Below are 18,241 nucleotides of genomic sequence, written 5' to 3'. Positions count from 1 at the left end.
CCCCAAATCCCCCCTTCACAATGGTGAAGGGACCTGGCAACCCTGGTTTTGAGTAAAATGTTAAAGATAATTTCAAGATAGAGACAATTAAAGCATTTACTGACAGACTATATCTATCATCTCCGTACCAGATTCTAGAATGTTTAATAATCACATGATAATGTGATGAGAAACTGGTTGATCTTTACTCTGGATTTCTTTTTCCCCTTTTCTAAAATGTGTATTCTCATATAATCTTCTCTTGGTTCTTGCACTTACAGTGGATTAAATTTTATTGACCTGATGGTTCGGCAGGGGAACATTGACAACCCACCCAAAACCCCACTTGTACCCGGATTTGAATGCTCTGGAATTGTAGAAGCTCTGGGTGAAAACGTGAAAGGCTATGAGGTAATGTAATGCTTAACTGTATATCATTTGGGATCTGGAGATTCCTACCTTCGAGAGCCAGTTTGGTGTAGTGGTGAAGTGTGTGGGCTCTTATCTGGGAGAACTGGGTTTGATTCCCCACTCCTCCACTTGCACCTGCTGGAATGGCCTTGGGTTAGCATTAGCTATCGCAGGAGTTGTCCATGAAAGGGCAGCTGCTGTGAGAGCCCTCTCAGCCCCACCCACCTCACAGGGTGTCTGTTGTGGGGGGAGAAGATATAGGAGATTGTAAGCCGCTCTGAGTCTCTGATTCAGGGAGAAGGGCGGGGTATAAATCTGCAATTCTTCTTTTTATCATTTCTGTTTTAAAATGGTTGTGTTCCAGAGACAAGAAAAAATCAATTAGTCTGATACTACTTTGTTCTAGTAGGCATAGTGGCTAAAAATTTAAATTATGAAGTTACGAAGTCCTGGTTCTCCATGAACCCATCCAGTCGATAGTCTTGGGTAGACCACTGTCTGTCAGCTTCAGCCCTTCTCTCTTCCCAACTGAAATACAAGCATATAAGTCCACTTTACATGTTGATTTTAAGGATAGCTGTCAGGGCTTTTTTTGTAGCAGGAACTCCTTTGCATGTTAGGCCACAAACCCCTGATGTAGCCAGTCTTCTATGAACTTACAGGGCTCTTAGTACAGAGCGTACTGTAAGCTCCAGGAGGATTGGCTACATCAGGGGTGTGTGGCCTAATAGGCAAAGGAGTTCCTGCTACAAAAAAAGCCCTGGCTGGAATAATGTATATAACACAATTTCAGTAGTTCTTCCACAAGCAGAAGAATTCTGTGTCTGGAAGTCTCCTCTCATGAACAGAAGACTTCCTCTGTGAGTAGAAGGACCCTTCCACGAATGGAAGATATCTCTGAATGGATCTTTGGATCCAGCTCTGAACAACCATCACCACAATAATAATGGAAAACATTGACAGAAGCACACAACTTGCTCCATGCTCCCACAATGGTTTTGAACATGTGTTTCCTAAGTAGCGTTGTGGTAGACCCAAAAGAATGATGTCTTGTTAGTGAACATTGCCGAAGCAGACCTGTCACTCCAATTTCAATGAAGCACTTTCCCCAATTAAAAGGTAAGGTTGTTTTTCAGAATGATGCCATCATGTTACAGACCTGCCAGATTGCTTTTAAAAAATCTTTAAAAGATGAAATGCCAGCATATAATAATAACTGACCTAGAATTAAGCATCTCTGTAGAAGCAATGGCTGAAAATATCCATTAGTGTAACTCATTGACAGGTGTGTTGCCTCTGAACATTTGCAGCTGGAACATTGATAGCTGTATCTTCCGTGAATTTCTCTCAGTTTAAGAGCCACCCTAAGCTAATGGCCATCATATCAAAGAGTTTTGTAAGTCAACAAGCAAGGGGTCTTCTCATCTCCCTGTTGACACTTCCTTCTCCTCCCCTTTCACTGCTCCCTTTTCTTCTTCCTCCCCCACTCCCTTTTCTTCCTTCTCTCAATCCTGCCTGTCAACTCCCACTACCACCACCACGTGGATTGTTTGATCCACACAATGCGGCCAAGTTCAGAATCAGATATGAAGATTGTGTCTTGTATGATGTGCTGTGAGTTTTGAGAAAGAATAGATTATTTCAATTGGCTTTCCTCCTCTATCATTGATCATTTTTAGAAACCCCTTTCATGTGCTGCTCAATAAGCTATGAAGTCCGACGCCCAACCTAGTTAGCCTAACCTCAAAGGAAAGATGATTCTATATAGCCTTTGATCATTGTTGTTGATCATTGAAGTTGGCCATTCTTGTATTTTCTAGCTCTATATTCTCTTTTCAAATGGGGCTATTAGAACTGCTTGAACTATATGTACATTTCTGTATCAAAACCTGCACAGAACATTTCTGAATAAATTAGTTTTACTTTATTTTTACAGACTTTAGCAAGTATATCTGAACATGGTATATGGAATAATCAACATACTTTTTAAAAACCCTGCTCTCTTTGCTGCATCATATTTGAGATAAGCCCCTCCCATTTCTTGCTAGTTATATCCTTTGGATTGTAATAGAATTTCAGCTGCTGGAGTAATGTATTTTAAATTCCTATTTTAGAACCTGTCAAGAGGAGCTGATACAGTTAGATACAGATCTGAAAGTACAATGATACAAAGTTTGCAGTCAAAATCCAATCTGTATTCTTCTAAAACCAGCCTCTCTGACACATTAACACAATTCATCAATGTGTTTGGATCTAGCCTATGGGTTTTAAGAAATGTATTATTACAATATTGAGTTCTTGGGGGTGAAATGCAATTATTCATTTAAGGGGGTATCACTGTGCCTTTCTGTTGAAACAACCTAAAAGGAGATGTATTTCCAGAACAAGAGGAATTTCAAGTTGTTGGAGTAAGCAATCAGTTACCAATAGGACTTCCACAATGTCTGGATTGGGCTTCAGTTTGTTAGTTCAAATCTAGCCTGTTATTCATTCTCAGCATCTGTTTAGGATGTCAGCTGCTTCATTTGGTGCAGATGACAAGGAGAAATAGGTATATGTCAAGGTTATCTTTCTCCAAACTATCTCACCTGGCAGTTGCAAGGTGAGACGGGAGACCGTGAGTGGTCCAAGGTTAGCCAGTAAACTTCATGGATGAACTTGAACCCAGATTTTCTAGTCCTAGTCCAACACCTCAAGCACTGTTTCACACTGCCTTTCTATGCAGCTGCCAAACCTGCTTGACCGAGCAAGAATTCAGCCTGCCTCCTGAAAAATCTGTTGTGAAAGCTCTTTTAGGGCACTTCCTGAGAAATTCGGAGCTAGATTTGTCAGATCAGATGAGATGAAGGGAGCTTTGACTGTCAAAATCTTATACCCCAAAAATCTTCTTGGTCGCTAAGTTGCCAGTGGACTCAAATCTAGCTCTTCTACTACAGACCAAAATGGCTACCCTCTGGAGAAAATCATGTAACTTTATCTCATAATATAGGTTATAAGAAAAGGAAAGAAAAACAGATAATTGAGTTTGCATTGTAGGGAGCGGCTATTACCATTTTGCTCTGCTTGGAAATTCTTTGAGTCATTTGGCTGGCCCTTGGTAAACAAATTGCTAGGCTGGACAGACCTTTGACCTAATGCACCATAGCAGGGCTTTTTTTGTAGCAGGAACTCCTTTGCATATTAGGCCACACCTCCTGATATAGCCAATCCTCCAAAAACTTACAGTAAGTCCTGTAATAAGAGCTCTGTAAGCTCCAGGAGGAGTGGCTACATCAGGGGTGCGTGGCCTAATATGCAAAAGAGTTCCTGCTACAAAAAAAGCCCTGCACCATAGCAGTTTTCACGTTCTTGGCTGGTTTGGATATAATCATGTACCATTTGATCTCTCTGCCAGTGAGGACTGGAGGCTGGATGTGAACTGCTTGCCATTGAAACTCATTGTACCTGGATCAGTGATACCCTTTTCATATGTGCCAGTTATCCTTTGATGCAGCGATGCATGTGTGAACCAGCCCTTATTAGAGATCACCCTTTAGCCTTTCAGGTAGGCACTCCCTGAATCCCATACCCTGAATGTGACACTTCCAAATTGCTTTCAGATTGGAGACAGGGTCATGGCTTTTGTCAACTACAACGCCTGGGCAGAAGTTGTGTGCACGCCTCTTGAATTTGTGTACAAGATCCCCGACAATATGAGCTTTTCAGAAGCTGCTGCCTTTCCTATGAACTTTGTCACTGCCTACATGATGCTTTTTGAAGTCGCCAACTTGCGAGAAGGCATGTCGGTGCTGGTTCACTCTGCAGGAGGCGGGGTGGTAAGTTTAACTTGACTCTAACTCTTGCCATATGAGGAATGATAACGTTGGATGTGTTGAAGCTTGCTTTTGGCTCTGAAATCTCATTTTAAATTTCCCCATCTGTCAAAGAGATAGGATGATGGAACTATCCTCTCTGTCCCTTTACATCTACGCATCTGTAAGCATTAATGTGTATTCATTAAGCATCCTTTCCAGTCTCATGAAAAACTTATTGATTGTCCTGTGAGCTTTTAAGAAAACAGGAAGTTGTTAAGGCTTCAAACCTTAAATGTTAGTTGAGGAACAGAAATCACAGTGTTTACTTTTAGATGACAGTAATAGTATTTCATGTATTTGGTTTTTGTATGTCAAGCGGAATATGCAATTTTTATTCTTTAGAAAATGCCAGTTTGGGCTGTTGTATTCCTACCCTGATGCTACTGCCTCCTTTCTCTCTCGGGCGATAGCATCTTAGTTTGAAATCTTGTGCCGTGACTCCATTCTGTTATTTCCTGTTGGCATCTTTAGTGAGATGGAGCAAGAGGTTTGAGTAGATAGCATGGTGGTTCTTTGTTTTTGAGGTTTAGGTTCAAGGTTCACCCTTGAACTGAGTGGGGGGAGGGTCTCCATTGCAGGGTCCTGCTTCCATAAAGAGCCAGCTTGGTGTAGTGGTTGAGTGCACGGACTCTTATCTGGGAGAACTGAGTTTGATTCCCCACTCCTCCACTAGCACCTGCTGGAATGGCCTTGGGTCAGCCACAGCTCTGGCAGAGGCTGTCCTTGAACAGGCAGTTGCTGTGAGAGCCCTCTCCAGCCCCACCCACCTCACAGGGTGCCTGTTGTGGCAGGGGGAGGTAAAGGAGATTGTGAACGCTCTGAGACTCTGGGATTCAGAGTATAGGGTGGGATATAAATCCAATATCATCATCATCATCATCATCATCATCATCATCATCATCATCATCATATCTGCCATGGGGATTTCTTCAGGACTGCAGTCTGTACTTGCCTTCTCCACAGACACAAGCACAAGATTGTAAGACTTTCCCTCATTGAGCTGTCTGATTCCTCTTCCTCAAAGCAGGTGCTGTAGCCATTCCTGGAACCCTCGTGGCAGAAAGTCAAATTGTAAGCAACTTATGTTGATCCCCATAAGGTTCTAAAGACAAAAGACAAACAAAAGTGGTTTCCGATTCCTTGCCTTTATGTAAAAACCCTGAACTTTCCTGGTGTTTCCTATTCCAGTACTAAGCAGGGCTGACCCTGCTTAGCTTCCAAGATCAGATGAAACCAGCCTATCCGGGGTCATCCAGATCAGGGCTCTTTGGGGCTTCGGTCATGACAAAATGAATACTTTGGGATCTCGTGTACAGGTTTTCCTGATATAAGTTTATACATTTTTCTGATCTTGTGTATTAGCAGAACCCTGAGAAGGCTGACATGTTACGCCCTCCACAGTGACTGCAACATCATGGCGCCATATTGTTTCGTAGAAATCACCATGTGAATGTGCCCATCGCATCTAAATTTCCCTGCAGTTTTTGATAGTTACCATTAAAATGAATTGAGAGATGTGTGGAAATCTCACAGGGAATATTACTAAGGGCGTCTTCGCACTCACCTTCAGCCAGCGCAACCCCCCTCTTCACCGCGCAGGATCTGCGCGGATTTCGCACTAAATGCCACGGAGCAGCCGGAAGAGCCAGAAGCTCCCGGCGGAAAAGCCACTCAAACGTAAACCGCCAAAAAGCAATTTCCGTTTGCGCGGTTTTTGCAACGGGAGTTTCCGGCTCTTCCAGCTGCTCCGCGGCATTTAGTGCGAAATCCGCGCAGATCCTGCGCGGTGAAGAGGGGGGTCGTGCCGGCTGAAGGTGAGTGCAAAAACGCCCTAAGTAATACAAAGGAAGGTTGGGATGAGAAACTAATCCAGAGAGTACAGTTGTAGGGCAAGTGTAATGTCTTCTTAGCCAAGATGCAATGTCTGGAACTTCTTCCTGTTTTAAGGCAGGGAAATAGCAGGAGAGAGGCGGGAGAAAAAGCTGGTAGAGAGGAAGGAAACCCAGGGAAGCTGGCACTGATGTCCAACTTCAGCCCAAAAGCAGAGCAACAGGAGGATCCTGTAAAGGTCTACAAAGCTAGGCAGGCTCTCGGCTTGAACCAAAGCAGTCAGAAAAGGCTTGCATCTTCCATACATGGCAAGTTTCGGGGGGGCCCTCTCTTCCCTGTCTGCCCAAATCCTAAGTATGCATGCAGGCTACAACTGGCATAACAAGGATAAAGTTATCTCAGCAGAAAATCTCTTTAGCCCAAGATAATTGTGCTTAAGATGAAAGACCCCTCCCAGACCATTTCACTAAAGCACTGGAATTTATAATCTTATTACAGCTCAGTACAGTACAGAGGAGGTCTGTTTTATTCTTTTTGAATATTAAAAGGAAATCTGAAGTGTGAGATTTGGAAAGAATAGAGAGCTTGGGGAGGGGGAGGTAAGATTGCTCAAGAACTGCAGAAGTAAACTGGGACTCAGTGACTCCATAGGAACGGTATTACTTGCTGCTGTTGTTATAATTGACTCATATATGGTGCACAAGCAAAAACGGTAGGTCCTTGCTTAAACTAAGACTCTTACAGTCTGTTCTTTGGGGGCGAGGGAGGAAGACAATTGGGAGAAGAGATGGGAGTGGTAATAACCTGCGATCTGGGTCTTGCAAATCTCAAGGAGCATCATCTCAGATATAATCCCTTGTAAATTTTATGGCCCTGTGCTCATATTTGCAAATACACTGTGAACACATGAAGCTGCCTTATATTAGCCCTGTACACACAGCCTCTTGCCTTGATGGAATGTCTGAAAGGAAGAATGGGAATGAGCACACTGGCTTTCTCGTACCTCTGCACAATCTAGGGTTGCCAACATCCAGGGGAGGCCTGGATATCTACTGGAATTACAACTGATTTCCACATGACAGAGATCAGTTTCCCTAGAGAAAACAGCTGCTTTGGAAGGTGGACTCTGTGGCATTCTACCCTGCTGAGGCCCCTCCCCTCCACAAGCTGTACCAGAAAATCTCCAGGAACTTTCCAACCTGGTGCTGGCAACCATCATAATAGCTGGCTTGTGAGCACATCCTTCCCTTTGATCAGCAATGCTTTGAAAGCAGCGTTGCCATAGTGGGGAAGGAGTGGGAAATATTACTTCCTTATGGGGGAAAGTGATTTGACGTATTGACCCGAGAACCTTCTGAGTATTTCCACTTCCTTTTTCTCTGTCAGCCACTTGTGGAATGTGGGAGCATTTTGGAGAAGTATTTCATCATGCACATCACATTGTGGCATCTGTGAAATGGCACCCCTATCAATGATAGACAGGAAGCCACAGAGAGTATAGATCAGGGGTGTCAAAGTCATTTGTTATGAGGGCCGGATCTGACATAAATCAGACCTTGTCGGGCCAGGCCATGTCGAGTTGGGCTGAGCCATGTTGGGCTGGGCCATTTGTGTACCTATTTAAGATTAGGTAGCAGAGATATAAATTTTATAAAGGACACAGACAAACACAAATGTTTTTTTTTTTTAAAAAAACATGCTTAAAATGTTAGCACTCATTGGTCTTAAAGATGCTTTCTTTGTATTTCTCCCATGGGATCCAGGGAACTGGGCAAAGGAAGCTCTGTCTCTTTCCTTCTTTTCCCAGGGCGCTGGGGGGAAAGCCTCAGCCAATAGAAGGAAGAGAGGCTTGGCTCAGGAGCTCTGCTGTGCAATTGAGAGAGCCTGGCAAAGCAAGCTCTCCCTCCCCCTCTCCCTCCCCAAGGGAGGATGCTTTGCTCTGTAGCTCCTGTGCAATTGCGCAAGCCTTGCAAAGCGAGCTGTGATGCAGAAGGAAGCAAGAAGTAGGAAAAAGGAAGCAGATGACAACCAGTTGCTTGGGGGCCTGATAGGAGCCCTCTGGGGGCCGCATTCGGTCTCCAAACTGCATTTTTTAACACCCCTGGTATAGACCAAAGGGATGGTCTTGCTCTTTTAGATTGTTCAATAGATTGTTCAATAGACTGATCATCATGATGAATATTTGTATTGACAAATAAGATACCATGCCCCCAGGCAAAGCATGCAAGAAGCCTGCAGCCATTTGCACTGGCAGTGGCACAATTATTTGTCATTATCTATGTCAGAATACACATTTGTCCAGCTTGTAACATTTGGCTGCACAACAAGTCAAGCATGTTTTCCTGAGAAGTTTGTCTCCACTTCAAAGAACTGAGCTAATTCCAAATAAGGTCTGAGACTACTTTGCATTCTGTGATAAGTACATGAATCCGAAAGTTCACCTGTCTCATCAGCATGAATGATGCATGCACATCTACACTGCTAATCGCTTTTAAAATACATTTTTTTTTAAAAAAGTACTGTATTCCAAGTGAAGCTGCTTAATCCCATTCACTGAATTTAAAAACAAATAATTTTTAAATGCCAATAAAACATCAAAATGCATCAGGTCAAACGCATTCAAAAATACAAAGAACTAACACAGTCAAGTTTAAGCAAGCAAGCAAACAAACAAACCCAAAAACCTGTGAATCAAAAAAGTTAAAGAAATAGTAGTTGGGAAGTCATAGTCTTCTACTTCCAATTGAAGTTTGTGTCTGAGAGGGGGCTATGAACTTGAGATTCTCCAATCTTAGTACAGTTCTGCATACTAGGGGTCCTTGTTACATCTCCAGGAACTGTGAAGAGTGGAGACCTTTGGAATTTTGAGAACAGGTGGTGGATGAGACAACGAAATAGCCAATCTGGGTTGGGTGTGAATAATCACAAAATGACTTCTACAGAGACTAGTTATAATCACAAAATGTCAAAAGGTTCCACAAAATTGCAGGAAGTTGCAAGTCAAACCTCCACCTAAGATGGAAGAAGCTGTTTCCAAATGGGTGCTTCCTGCAGACATAAAAGTGATGACTCCTGGGCTCTTGAAGCAAGTCCTACTCAGTGTGGCAGGGGAAAGCACCCTCTCTGTTTGGGGCAGTGATTATCTGTATTCTTGGTGCTTGGGGGGGGGGCAACAGTGGGAGGGCTTCTAGTGCCCTGGCCCCACTGGTGGACCTTCGGAAAGAGCAGAAGGGGGGGGGGTTGGCCACTGTGTGACGCAGAGCATTGGACTGGATGGGCCATTGACCTAATTAAACATGGCTTCTCGTATGATTTTATGAAGCCAGGGTTTTTTTTTTGGGGGGGGGGGGTTGCTTTAGGAAAGAGATGCTTTGGGGAAGAAGCGAGTTTGTATTGAGAATCATATTGGCAGGCCCTGCATTGTGGATCAGTGCTGTATACAGTTCTCTCTCTCTTCCATCCCCCCACTTTGTCAGAGTGGATGAGCCATGGTCACACATTCATTTAGACTTGAGGACTGCTAGTCCTCTATGTCTTAAACAACTGAAAAACTTCATGGCCCTAATCAGTTATAATTCATTAAGAGCTTATTCATAATGCATGGAAATGGGTGTTGCAAATGGCTTTGAAGGGATGCTTGTCTGCTCTTGTGATAATAGATTCAAGGGCCATTAACATCTGATGAGCTGGAAAAGGAAAGCTCTGGGTTTGTTCCTAAATGTCATGCATATTCTTGAATTAGTCCACAAAACAACAGTGGCCCTGTGACACTAGAATGTTGCACAAATGGATATACAAAATCATAACTGGATATTAAGAAGAAACCAAACTCACTCTTCACTTAAACTGATGTGGGAGGGTGCTGTTGGTTTGGAGGAGCTTGGCATAGAGGCCAGTGGTCAATCAAGCATGATTGACATCAAACCAAGGATCAGGTAACCAGAGGCTCAAAGACAGACAACAAGTCCATAGAGCATGACTGAGATCAAACCAGAATCCACAGGGCAGAAACAAGAGAGAAGTCAAACATCAGCCCGGTCCAGCCTCCGACTTCACAGTTGCTCAGAATTGAAGATTCCAACCTGAATACAGCACTTTTATACCTCCAGGTTTGAGCTTATTGGACCCTTCAGTCAGCTGCTCCAAGCAGAATATGCTTCCTCTGTATAATGTAGTGGGTTCGACGCATGGAAGAGACAAGGGGGTAGTGATCATAGCTCCTTTATTAGATACAACATAGTATAGGGCTGCACTTAGAACTGAAGACTGGGCCAACAGGGCCAACTATATATATATATACATTCAAGTTCCCACGCAAGCATGACATTGAGTCATTCAAACCAGCAGGGGGCCTGTGATTGGAGCAGGGCAGCAAGGATTTGGATCCTACTGCCCATTGTTCCTGAGGACTAAAGGCTCCAATGAGCCAGGCAGGAACCCCATTCCAAAGTCACAACATTAGTTTACATACACAACACTCTGCCTGTCATCTTCAGACAGGCATTGTGGCACAGAGATAATATGGCCTGATGCAGCTGCTCCCAGATTTCAAAGACACGGTCACACAGCACACATCTGGGACCTAGAGCCTGAAGGGCATACCTCATCTTCTGGCAGCTCAGCGCCACTTCAAAAAACCACCAGGCACTTACCGGTGGCAAACTGCTCAAGCGCTTGCATGATGCATTTCTGGGCCACCTGAACATCCAGAGCGCTCCATGCAAGTACCTTCCATGTGTCTGAGCAGTATGACCGCTCTTCCAGGGCACATACAGCCCATGCCTCTCTTGGAAGCCGGGCATGCACCATATGCTTACAGCAAGGTGCCTCGAACTGTGCTGGCTTTTTTTCAGCTGAGAGGCAACCGCCTCAAGCTGCCAGTCTTTAATTCAGCCTTTGAGTAGTATACCACTTAATGGAGCTTTTACCCATTGTTCAGAATGCTTGTAAACTCTCAACCTTGTCTGCTCAGCTCCCTCTTATGCTTGGTAATGCTGAGGAATTAGAGAGTGGTTTCCTAGGAAATTTCTGGCTGAAACAACCCTCAGACTAGGCCTCCCCAATCCATAACTTAGAGAGACTTTATCATTTAGCTACACTGGCTCACTAGCCAAAATAGGAGCTAATAAATCTTTGCCTGCAATATGTCACTCTGCCTCTCTGGTGGTTCCATGGGCACCAACCAATATGTTTCCTGGTACCCACTTGCTTCTTCTCCAAAGCAAAGAGCCAATCCAGACGTTTCTCCATATTACTGCAATAGGAGGTGCTTTAGAACAGCCAGGAAGTGCCATATTGGAACCAGCTGCCTCCATTGAAGGAGGACTTTTGGGTTGGGCTTACCTAGCATTTTTTAGGAACCCTCACAATACTTGTTATTGGGACAAGTGGCAGCCATTTGTGGATTGAGTTCACCTCTCTATGGCAGCCATTTTGTTGTGGCATCTTCTCAGCATTCCAGAAGTGTCCACAGGTTGAACAAGGTTGGGGGGCCCTGGTGTATGTAGAGCTGGATGTATATAGCCACTGTAGTAATTTGGGGCCATGGTCCTAATCAGATTTTCAAAAGGCTATATTTGTGTATGCACAGAGGAAGTCAACTTTGCACACAATTGGCTTTGTTCTTAGAGGTCCATACATGCAGCAGAATATCCGCACTGAGTTTCACACATACAGTAGGTTCTATATTCATACTTGGCAGCAGGGGTGGAATTCTAGCAGGAGCTCCTTTGCATATTAGGCCATACACCCCTGATATAGCCAATCCTCCAACAGCTTACAAGGCTCTTTTTTGTAAACTCTTGGAGGACTGGCTACATCATGGGGGGTGTGGCCTAATGTGCAAAGGAGCTCCTGCTAGAATTCCACTCCTGCTTGGCATAGTGGTATTCATATAGCATTTTCTACAGCTTTCTGGTTGTACATACAGATGCTGGAGGTCTGGGGTAGGAGATGGGATCTTACTTCTCTCCCCAAAAGCTGACAGTTACAAACTCATATCAATGTTATACCAGTTCAACTGTTGTCAGTGCCAGATTAAACCCTGTGGAGGCCCCTAGACAGATGAAATCTTGGGGGACCCCCATGCAAAATATCTCAGAGTCTGAGCGCACACCCCGCCACCCACGGCCCCTGCTGCAGCCTGCAGGCACCTTCTTAAAAGCCCCTTTTACTAAGCTTTGGGGAGAGGCAGAGAGGCAAACTTGGGGACAATGTCAGCAGCTGCACCAGTAGGGTTGCCAAGTCCTATTCAAGAAATATCTGGGGACTTTGGGGGTGGAGCCAAGAGACTTTGGGGGTGGAGCCAGGAGATATTGGGGGCAGAGCCAGGAGCAAGGGTGTGACAAGCATAATTGAACTCCAAGGGAGTTCTTGCCGTCACATTTAAAGGGACAGCACACCTTTTAAAATGCCTTCCTTCCATAGAAAATAATGAAGGATAGGGGCACCTTTTGGGGGGGCTCATAGAACTAGAACCCCTGGTCCAATCCTTTTGAAACTTAGGAGGTATTTTGGGGAGAGGCACTAGATGCTATACTGAAAATTTGGCACCTATAGCTCAAAAAACAGCCCCCCCAGAGCCCCCGATACCCACAGATCAATTCCCCATCATTCCCTATGGGAATCGTTCAAGGAAGTGCATAATGGCTGTGGGGGAGGGGTTTCCCCCGCTGGCCAGCTGGCTGGGGAAGGGGGAAGCCTGTCAAACCGGGGGATCCCCTGCTGGGACCTGGGGATTGGGAAGCCTATGCACCAGGCAAGTCAGGCAAAGAGCGGCTCAGTTGCTGGCTGTTTGTGCAGGCTAGGAGGGCTGAAAGCAGGGTGAAAACTGGGGCGGGGGAGCCAACCTCAGGCCCCTAAAGGCCTGGGGGCCCATAGGCCAGTGCCTACTTGGCCTAATTGTTAATCCGGCCCTGGCTGTTGTGGCTTTCCCCCAAGGAACACTGGAAAGCATAATCTGAGGATGCTGAGAATTGTCCAGTAGTCATTCCTACCTCTTTCAGAACTTCAGTTCCCAGTGGAAGTGACAGATTAATTTGTTAAGCTAATGTAGATACTTCAGTTATTGTAGCCGGCCACACATATTGAATGCATAGATGTTCCCTATGGAGACCCTTGTGAGATGCACAGATGCAGGTTACAAAAGCATTTATGAAAACCAGCTTTATAAAGTTGTCAGCCTGGTGACCTTATATGACAATCGTCATAAAGGTGCAATAGGTGGTAAGGGTATTCATAATCTTTTACCAAGTCATATAAACACAGACTTGATACATGGTTTTGCCTGTAAGACTTATTGCCCCCTTTCCAGAGTGTATGGCTGAGTGTAATGACAGATTGTTATATTAGAGATATGTTGTCAGAGTTCCATTTGTCATGTTCTGCCACAGTGAGCACTGAGCATGGAATTAGAAGAATAAAAATGATTGCACACAGGCAGAAAAGATTGTAAGATTGGAGGGTTTTCGCTGCTGTGGAAAAAATGGCAGGGGATTGGAACACACATGCATGCACCTTCTTCCCTCTGAACCTCCCATAGACAAAGGCTCTTCATCGCTTATGTTAACAGTGGATATCACCAGAGCAGAGGGGCAGGATGCAGACACTAGCCATGACCTTGGGCTTGCCAACTCCTGGCTGGGAAATAAGGTTGCCAATCCCCAGGTGGGAGCAGGGGATCTCCTGCTTTGGAGGCCCTCCCCCCGCTTCAGGGTTATCAGAAAGCGGGGGGGGGAGGGAAATGTCTGCTGGGCACTCCATCATTCCCTACAGAGTCCCGTTCCCATAGGATATAATGGAGAATTGATCCACAGTTATCTAGGACTCTGGGGGAGCTATTTTTTGAGGTAGAGATACCACATTTGCAGCATAGCATCTGATACCTCTCGTCAAAACACCCTCCAAGTTTCAAAAGGATTGGACCAGGGAGTCCAATTCTATGAGCCCCCAAAGAAGGTGCCCCTATCCTTCATTATTTCCAATGGAGGGAAGGCATTTAAAAGGTGTGCAGTCCCTTTAAATGTGATGGCCAGAACTCCCTTTGTAGTTCATTTATGCTTGTCACAACTTGCTCCTGGCCCCACCCCCAAAGTTCCCAGAGATTTCTTGAATTGGACTTGGCAACCTTACTGGAAATTCCTAGAGACTTATGGAGTAGATCCTAGGAAGAGTGAGGTTTGGGGAGGGGAGGGACCTCAGCATGGAATAATACCATATGGTCCACCCTGCAAAGCAGCCATTTTCTCCATCGGAACTAACCTCTGTTGTGTGGAGATTAATTGTCATTCTAGGAGATCGCCAGGCCTGACCTAGAGGCTGGCAACCATACGTGCCCTATTTGATCAAGTTTGTGTTTATTGTTATTTGGTCCTTTGATCAAACATACAAAAGGAAAATACAAACATACAAAGTTTCCAGGATTTTTAAATATTTAAATAAGGCATTTAAAAACACTGGATGAGGGGAAGAAGAGGTTTTTCCCACACATTCTCTGATTGGGTTGCCAGATCCTACCTGGCACTGGTAGGGGGATCCTGTAGCTGCTCCAGGAGTGGTACAATGACATCACCCAGAAGTGATGTCATCATGTTGCCAACATCACATGCGACACTCCAGGTTTTGGGGAAAAACTCTATGAGTTGGGGGGGGTTTGCTACAAAACCATAGAGTTTGCCCAAAACCCAAAGCATTGTCACACAATATCCCTGGCATGATGACATCACTTCCCAGTGACATCATCACATCAAGGACAGTGTGTGATGATGTTCCTTTTTGGGGTGCGGTTTGGCAGATTGGAGCCCCCAAAAGCGGGGGAACCCCTGCTGAAACCTGGGGGGTTGACAACCCTATCCATATTTCATTCTGAAATGCAGACAGGTAAACCCATTAATTCCCCCTTCATCCCAGAAATAATTGCAGAGGAGAGGAAAATAGTCCAGGGGGAGGGAACAAGGAGGTGATAACTTTCTTTGAACACAAAACCCGCCTACAATGATTGTTTCAGTGGTACCAAATCTGGCTGTGAGAAGGGGGAGAGAAGATAGAATTAACTTGATGGGGACTCACAACTGTCTAATTTCAAGGGGTTCCAGCTGAGGTATAACTTTTCCTCTCAACTGCCTCCTCACAGCAACTGAGGTCCCCATCCACCATCATAGGCTATGTAAGAACCATCTTCCTTTGAGGGAAAGAGAAGCGATGGAACAGTCTGTTACTAGACACCCTGAATGAAAACAGTGATATGAAAAGAGGATGTTTACTTCAGATGTCAATTAGCATGTGATGAACATCGAGGGAATCTACCCCAAAGCTTTTGAATCCTGGTTCAAAACACATATATTACTACTGTTGTACTGCTTTTAGTGGAACCACAATTCACTAATTAAATATTCTGCCTCCCCCAGAACAGACAGGGAGACCATTCCCTGAGTCATAATAATTCTCTTTCAGTCTTTTGGGAGGTGGGAGCACTGAAAGGACTATAGAAGTTATGTGTATACAATTGTCTGTGGACCATATTTTCCCAAGCTCCAGGGATTGAAATGGGTTCATTCTGAGAACTGATTTTTGTAAATTGCCATTGACATATTCTGAATTGTAACATTATTCCTCCAGGAGTTAAGAGGCGTGGGCTCAGAAGCATTAATTGTTCCCCTGTAGCTAAGGCCTGACCTCCAGTTTTTTCAAGTTCAGCATCAGAGGATGCTCAAAGAGCTTGAGGAGACTACAAATGAAACACCATCTGTTTGAATTTGGAACTATAAAGACATGTGGCAGCTGGGTCAGGGTGAAGACACTCTTCTCTCCTTTTTTGGCAGGACATTTGTGAATGCAGCTGTATTCCCTGCATACCTTGCAAGTATCCATTCCTAGTGCTAACTTGCCGAGTCCAGTAATTGGATGCATTGATCCTAAAAGCACCCATACATGTGCTGTACTGTAGTGGTTAGGAGTGGCTGACTCTAATCTGGAGAACCAGTTCGATTCCTTGCTCCTTCACATGCAGCCAGCTGGGTGACCTTGGATCAGTCATAGTTTTCTCAGAACTCTCTCAGGCCCACCTACCTCACAGGGTGTTTGTTGTGGGGAGAGGAAGGGAAGGAGATCGCAAGCTGCTCTGAGACTCTGAGGGGTGGGGTACAAATCCAACCTCTTCCTCTTCACTAAGATGATTTTATTGTGTTTCTTGCCTAACCAGTCTTGAAAACCTTTACATCCATCTTGCATCCATCCCTGTTTGCTGGTGGGCTTAGGGTTGCCAGGTACTTTCAAGCCACTGGTGGGGGATGGGAGAGGGGTAGGGCTGCCAGACCCAGTTTGGAAAACTCTTGGATATTTGGGAATGGAGCCTGGAGAAGACAGGAACCTCAGAGGGGTATAATGCCACAGGGTCGACCCTCCAAAGTATCCATTTTCTCCAGGGGAACTGATATATGTGATCTGGAAATTAGCTGCAATTCCAGGGGATCCCCAGGTCCCACCTGGAGGCTGGCAACTCTAGGTGAGCTCTTTGCTGGCCCATGCATCTCAACTGACACCTCTCAGTTCTGGTCCTTGGAGTTGCCATCCTCTAGGTGGTGACTGGAGGTCTCTTCGAATTACAGCTCATCTCCAGACTACATTGTTTGTTTGCTTGAAACATTTATTCCACTTCTGGAGAAACTGGCTGTTTTGGAAGGTGGGTGTTGTGTCCTAGGCTTAAATGGGAGAACTGTTACTTTTGGAGGGAAGCTGAACAAGCCAAAGCTTGTACTCCACACCAGGGTTCCAGAGAAGGCCTAAGCGTGCCCAATCAGGGGAAGGATTGAAACATAAGTAGCCAATCAACATCTAGGCTCATACTGTACCCTGATAGGCCCTTAGGGCCCTGTAAATAGCCAATCCATGTAGATAGTTAAGGACCAATCAGAAGGGGGCAAGAATTGTATAAAAGAGCGGGAAGTTTGAATAGAGCTCAGTCTGTGTGTGTGTTCCTGAAGTAAAGCTTGCTGAAATCACTCTCCGACTCTGGTCTCTTACTGCGCCAACCCCAGTACTTTACACTGGCGACGAGGATGGGATGCCAGTAAGAACCAGCAACAGAACCAGGAACACGGAAAGGTGGCTAAATCCAAGCCATCTGGGTCCGCACCTCCGCTCTGTGCACACCCCAGCTCGCAAGCCGCCCAGACACGCTGCCAAGAATGGAGGCTCCAGCCAACCTCCTACAGCCCTTTAGCATCGATCGCCCCGAGCTGTGGGACTTGTGGGTCGAAGGCTTCCAGTCATACCTGACCTTCCGGAAGATTGCAGAGACTACCATGCAGAGAGCTCTGCTTATCAGTACGTGTGGCACGGAGACCGTGGACTTAGCCAGGGCTCTTCTCCAACCCAGGAAGCTCTCAGAGATGCCGGTGGACGACATCATCAGCGCTCTGGAGAAGTATTTCCAGCCCCAGCCAACCAAGCTCACCCGGCACTGGGACTTCCGACAAAGGACACAGAAGGCAGGCGAAACCACGATGGCGTTCTTGACAAGCCTGCGCCGGGTGGCAAGCTGATGCAGTTTCGCAGACCTCAACGAAGCCCTTCTCGACCAGTTTGTATGGGGCTTGAGGGACGAAAAACTAGTACAGAAACTGCTGTCCCTCTCCGAGTGCGACCTAACAAAGGCAATCGATGTGGCCACCAGCTGGGAGAAGGGCAGATCAGCAGAGCCATGGCTGACAAGACAGGCTGCGGCACACCAGATCAACCCTGAACCATCTACAGAGGACTCAGACGAGGACAAAGCTCTACAAACTGGCTATCGTTCAGCAGGAAGGAAGACCACCCATGTCCCACAGGGCATGAGACACAAGACACTACCTGCATGTGCAAGTTGCGGGGGCCAGCACGAGCGGAAGACCTGCCGATTCTGGAATGCCACCTGTCGACTCTGCAACAAGGAAGGCCACATCGCCTGCGCCTGCAGATCCAAATCCCGAGCACGCATCCCGCAAAGATCTGCGCACTCCGAAGGCCAGCCAGACTTCGAGACCGACGCTCTCCACGCCCACCCATACCCGGTACAGTACCTACCCTCGCCAGTCAGGCCCTCCAAAATCCGGGTCAATGTAGGGATCGGGGGGGTGCCCTGCCAAATGGAGGTGGACTCTGGGTCAGCATCATCTATTATAGCAGCAGAG

The 18,241-nt window shown here is 45.7% G+C and overlaps 1 protein-coding gene across 1 annotated transcript in view; it reads left to right on the top strand.

Moving 5' to 3' along the window:
• VAT1L (vesicle amine transport 1 like) overlaps positions 1-18,241 on the top strand; it is a 119,423-nt gene that overhangs the window by 24,166 nt on the left and 77,016 nt on the right. The window contains exons 2-3 of the mRNA XM_060254431.1: positions 261-390; positions 3,990-4,205. Coding sequence (XP_060110414.1) covers positions 261-390; positions 3,990-4,205 — 346 coding nt within the window. The remainder of the gene's footprint in view (positions 1-260; positions 391-3,989; positions 4,206-18,241) is intronic.

This window comes from Heteronotia binoei, chromosome 14 (genome assembly GCF_032191835.1).
Source record: "Heteronotia binoei isolate CCM8104 ecotype False Entrance Well chromosome 14, APGP_CSIRO_Hbin_v1, whole genome shotgun sequence".
In the NCBI taxonomy this organism is placed as follows: Eukaryota; Metazoa; Chordata; class Lepidosauria; order Squamata; family Gekkonidae; genus Heteronotia; species Heteronotia binoei.
Note: the sequence above shows the minus strand (reverse complement) of the source record. Positions and strands in the feature narration are given on the sequence as shown.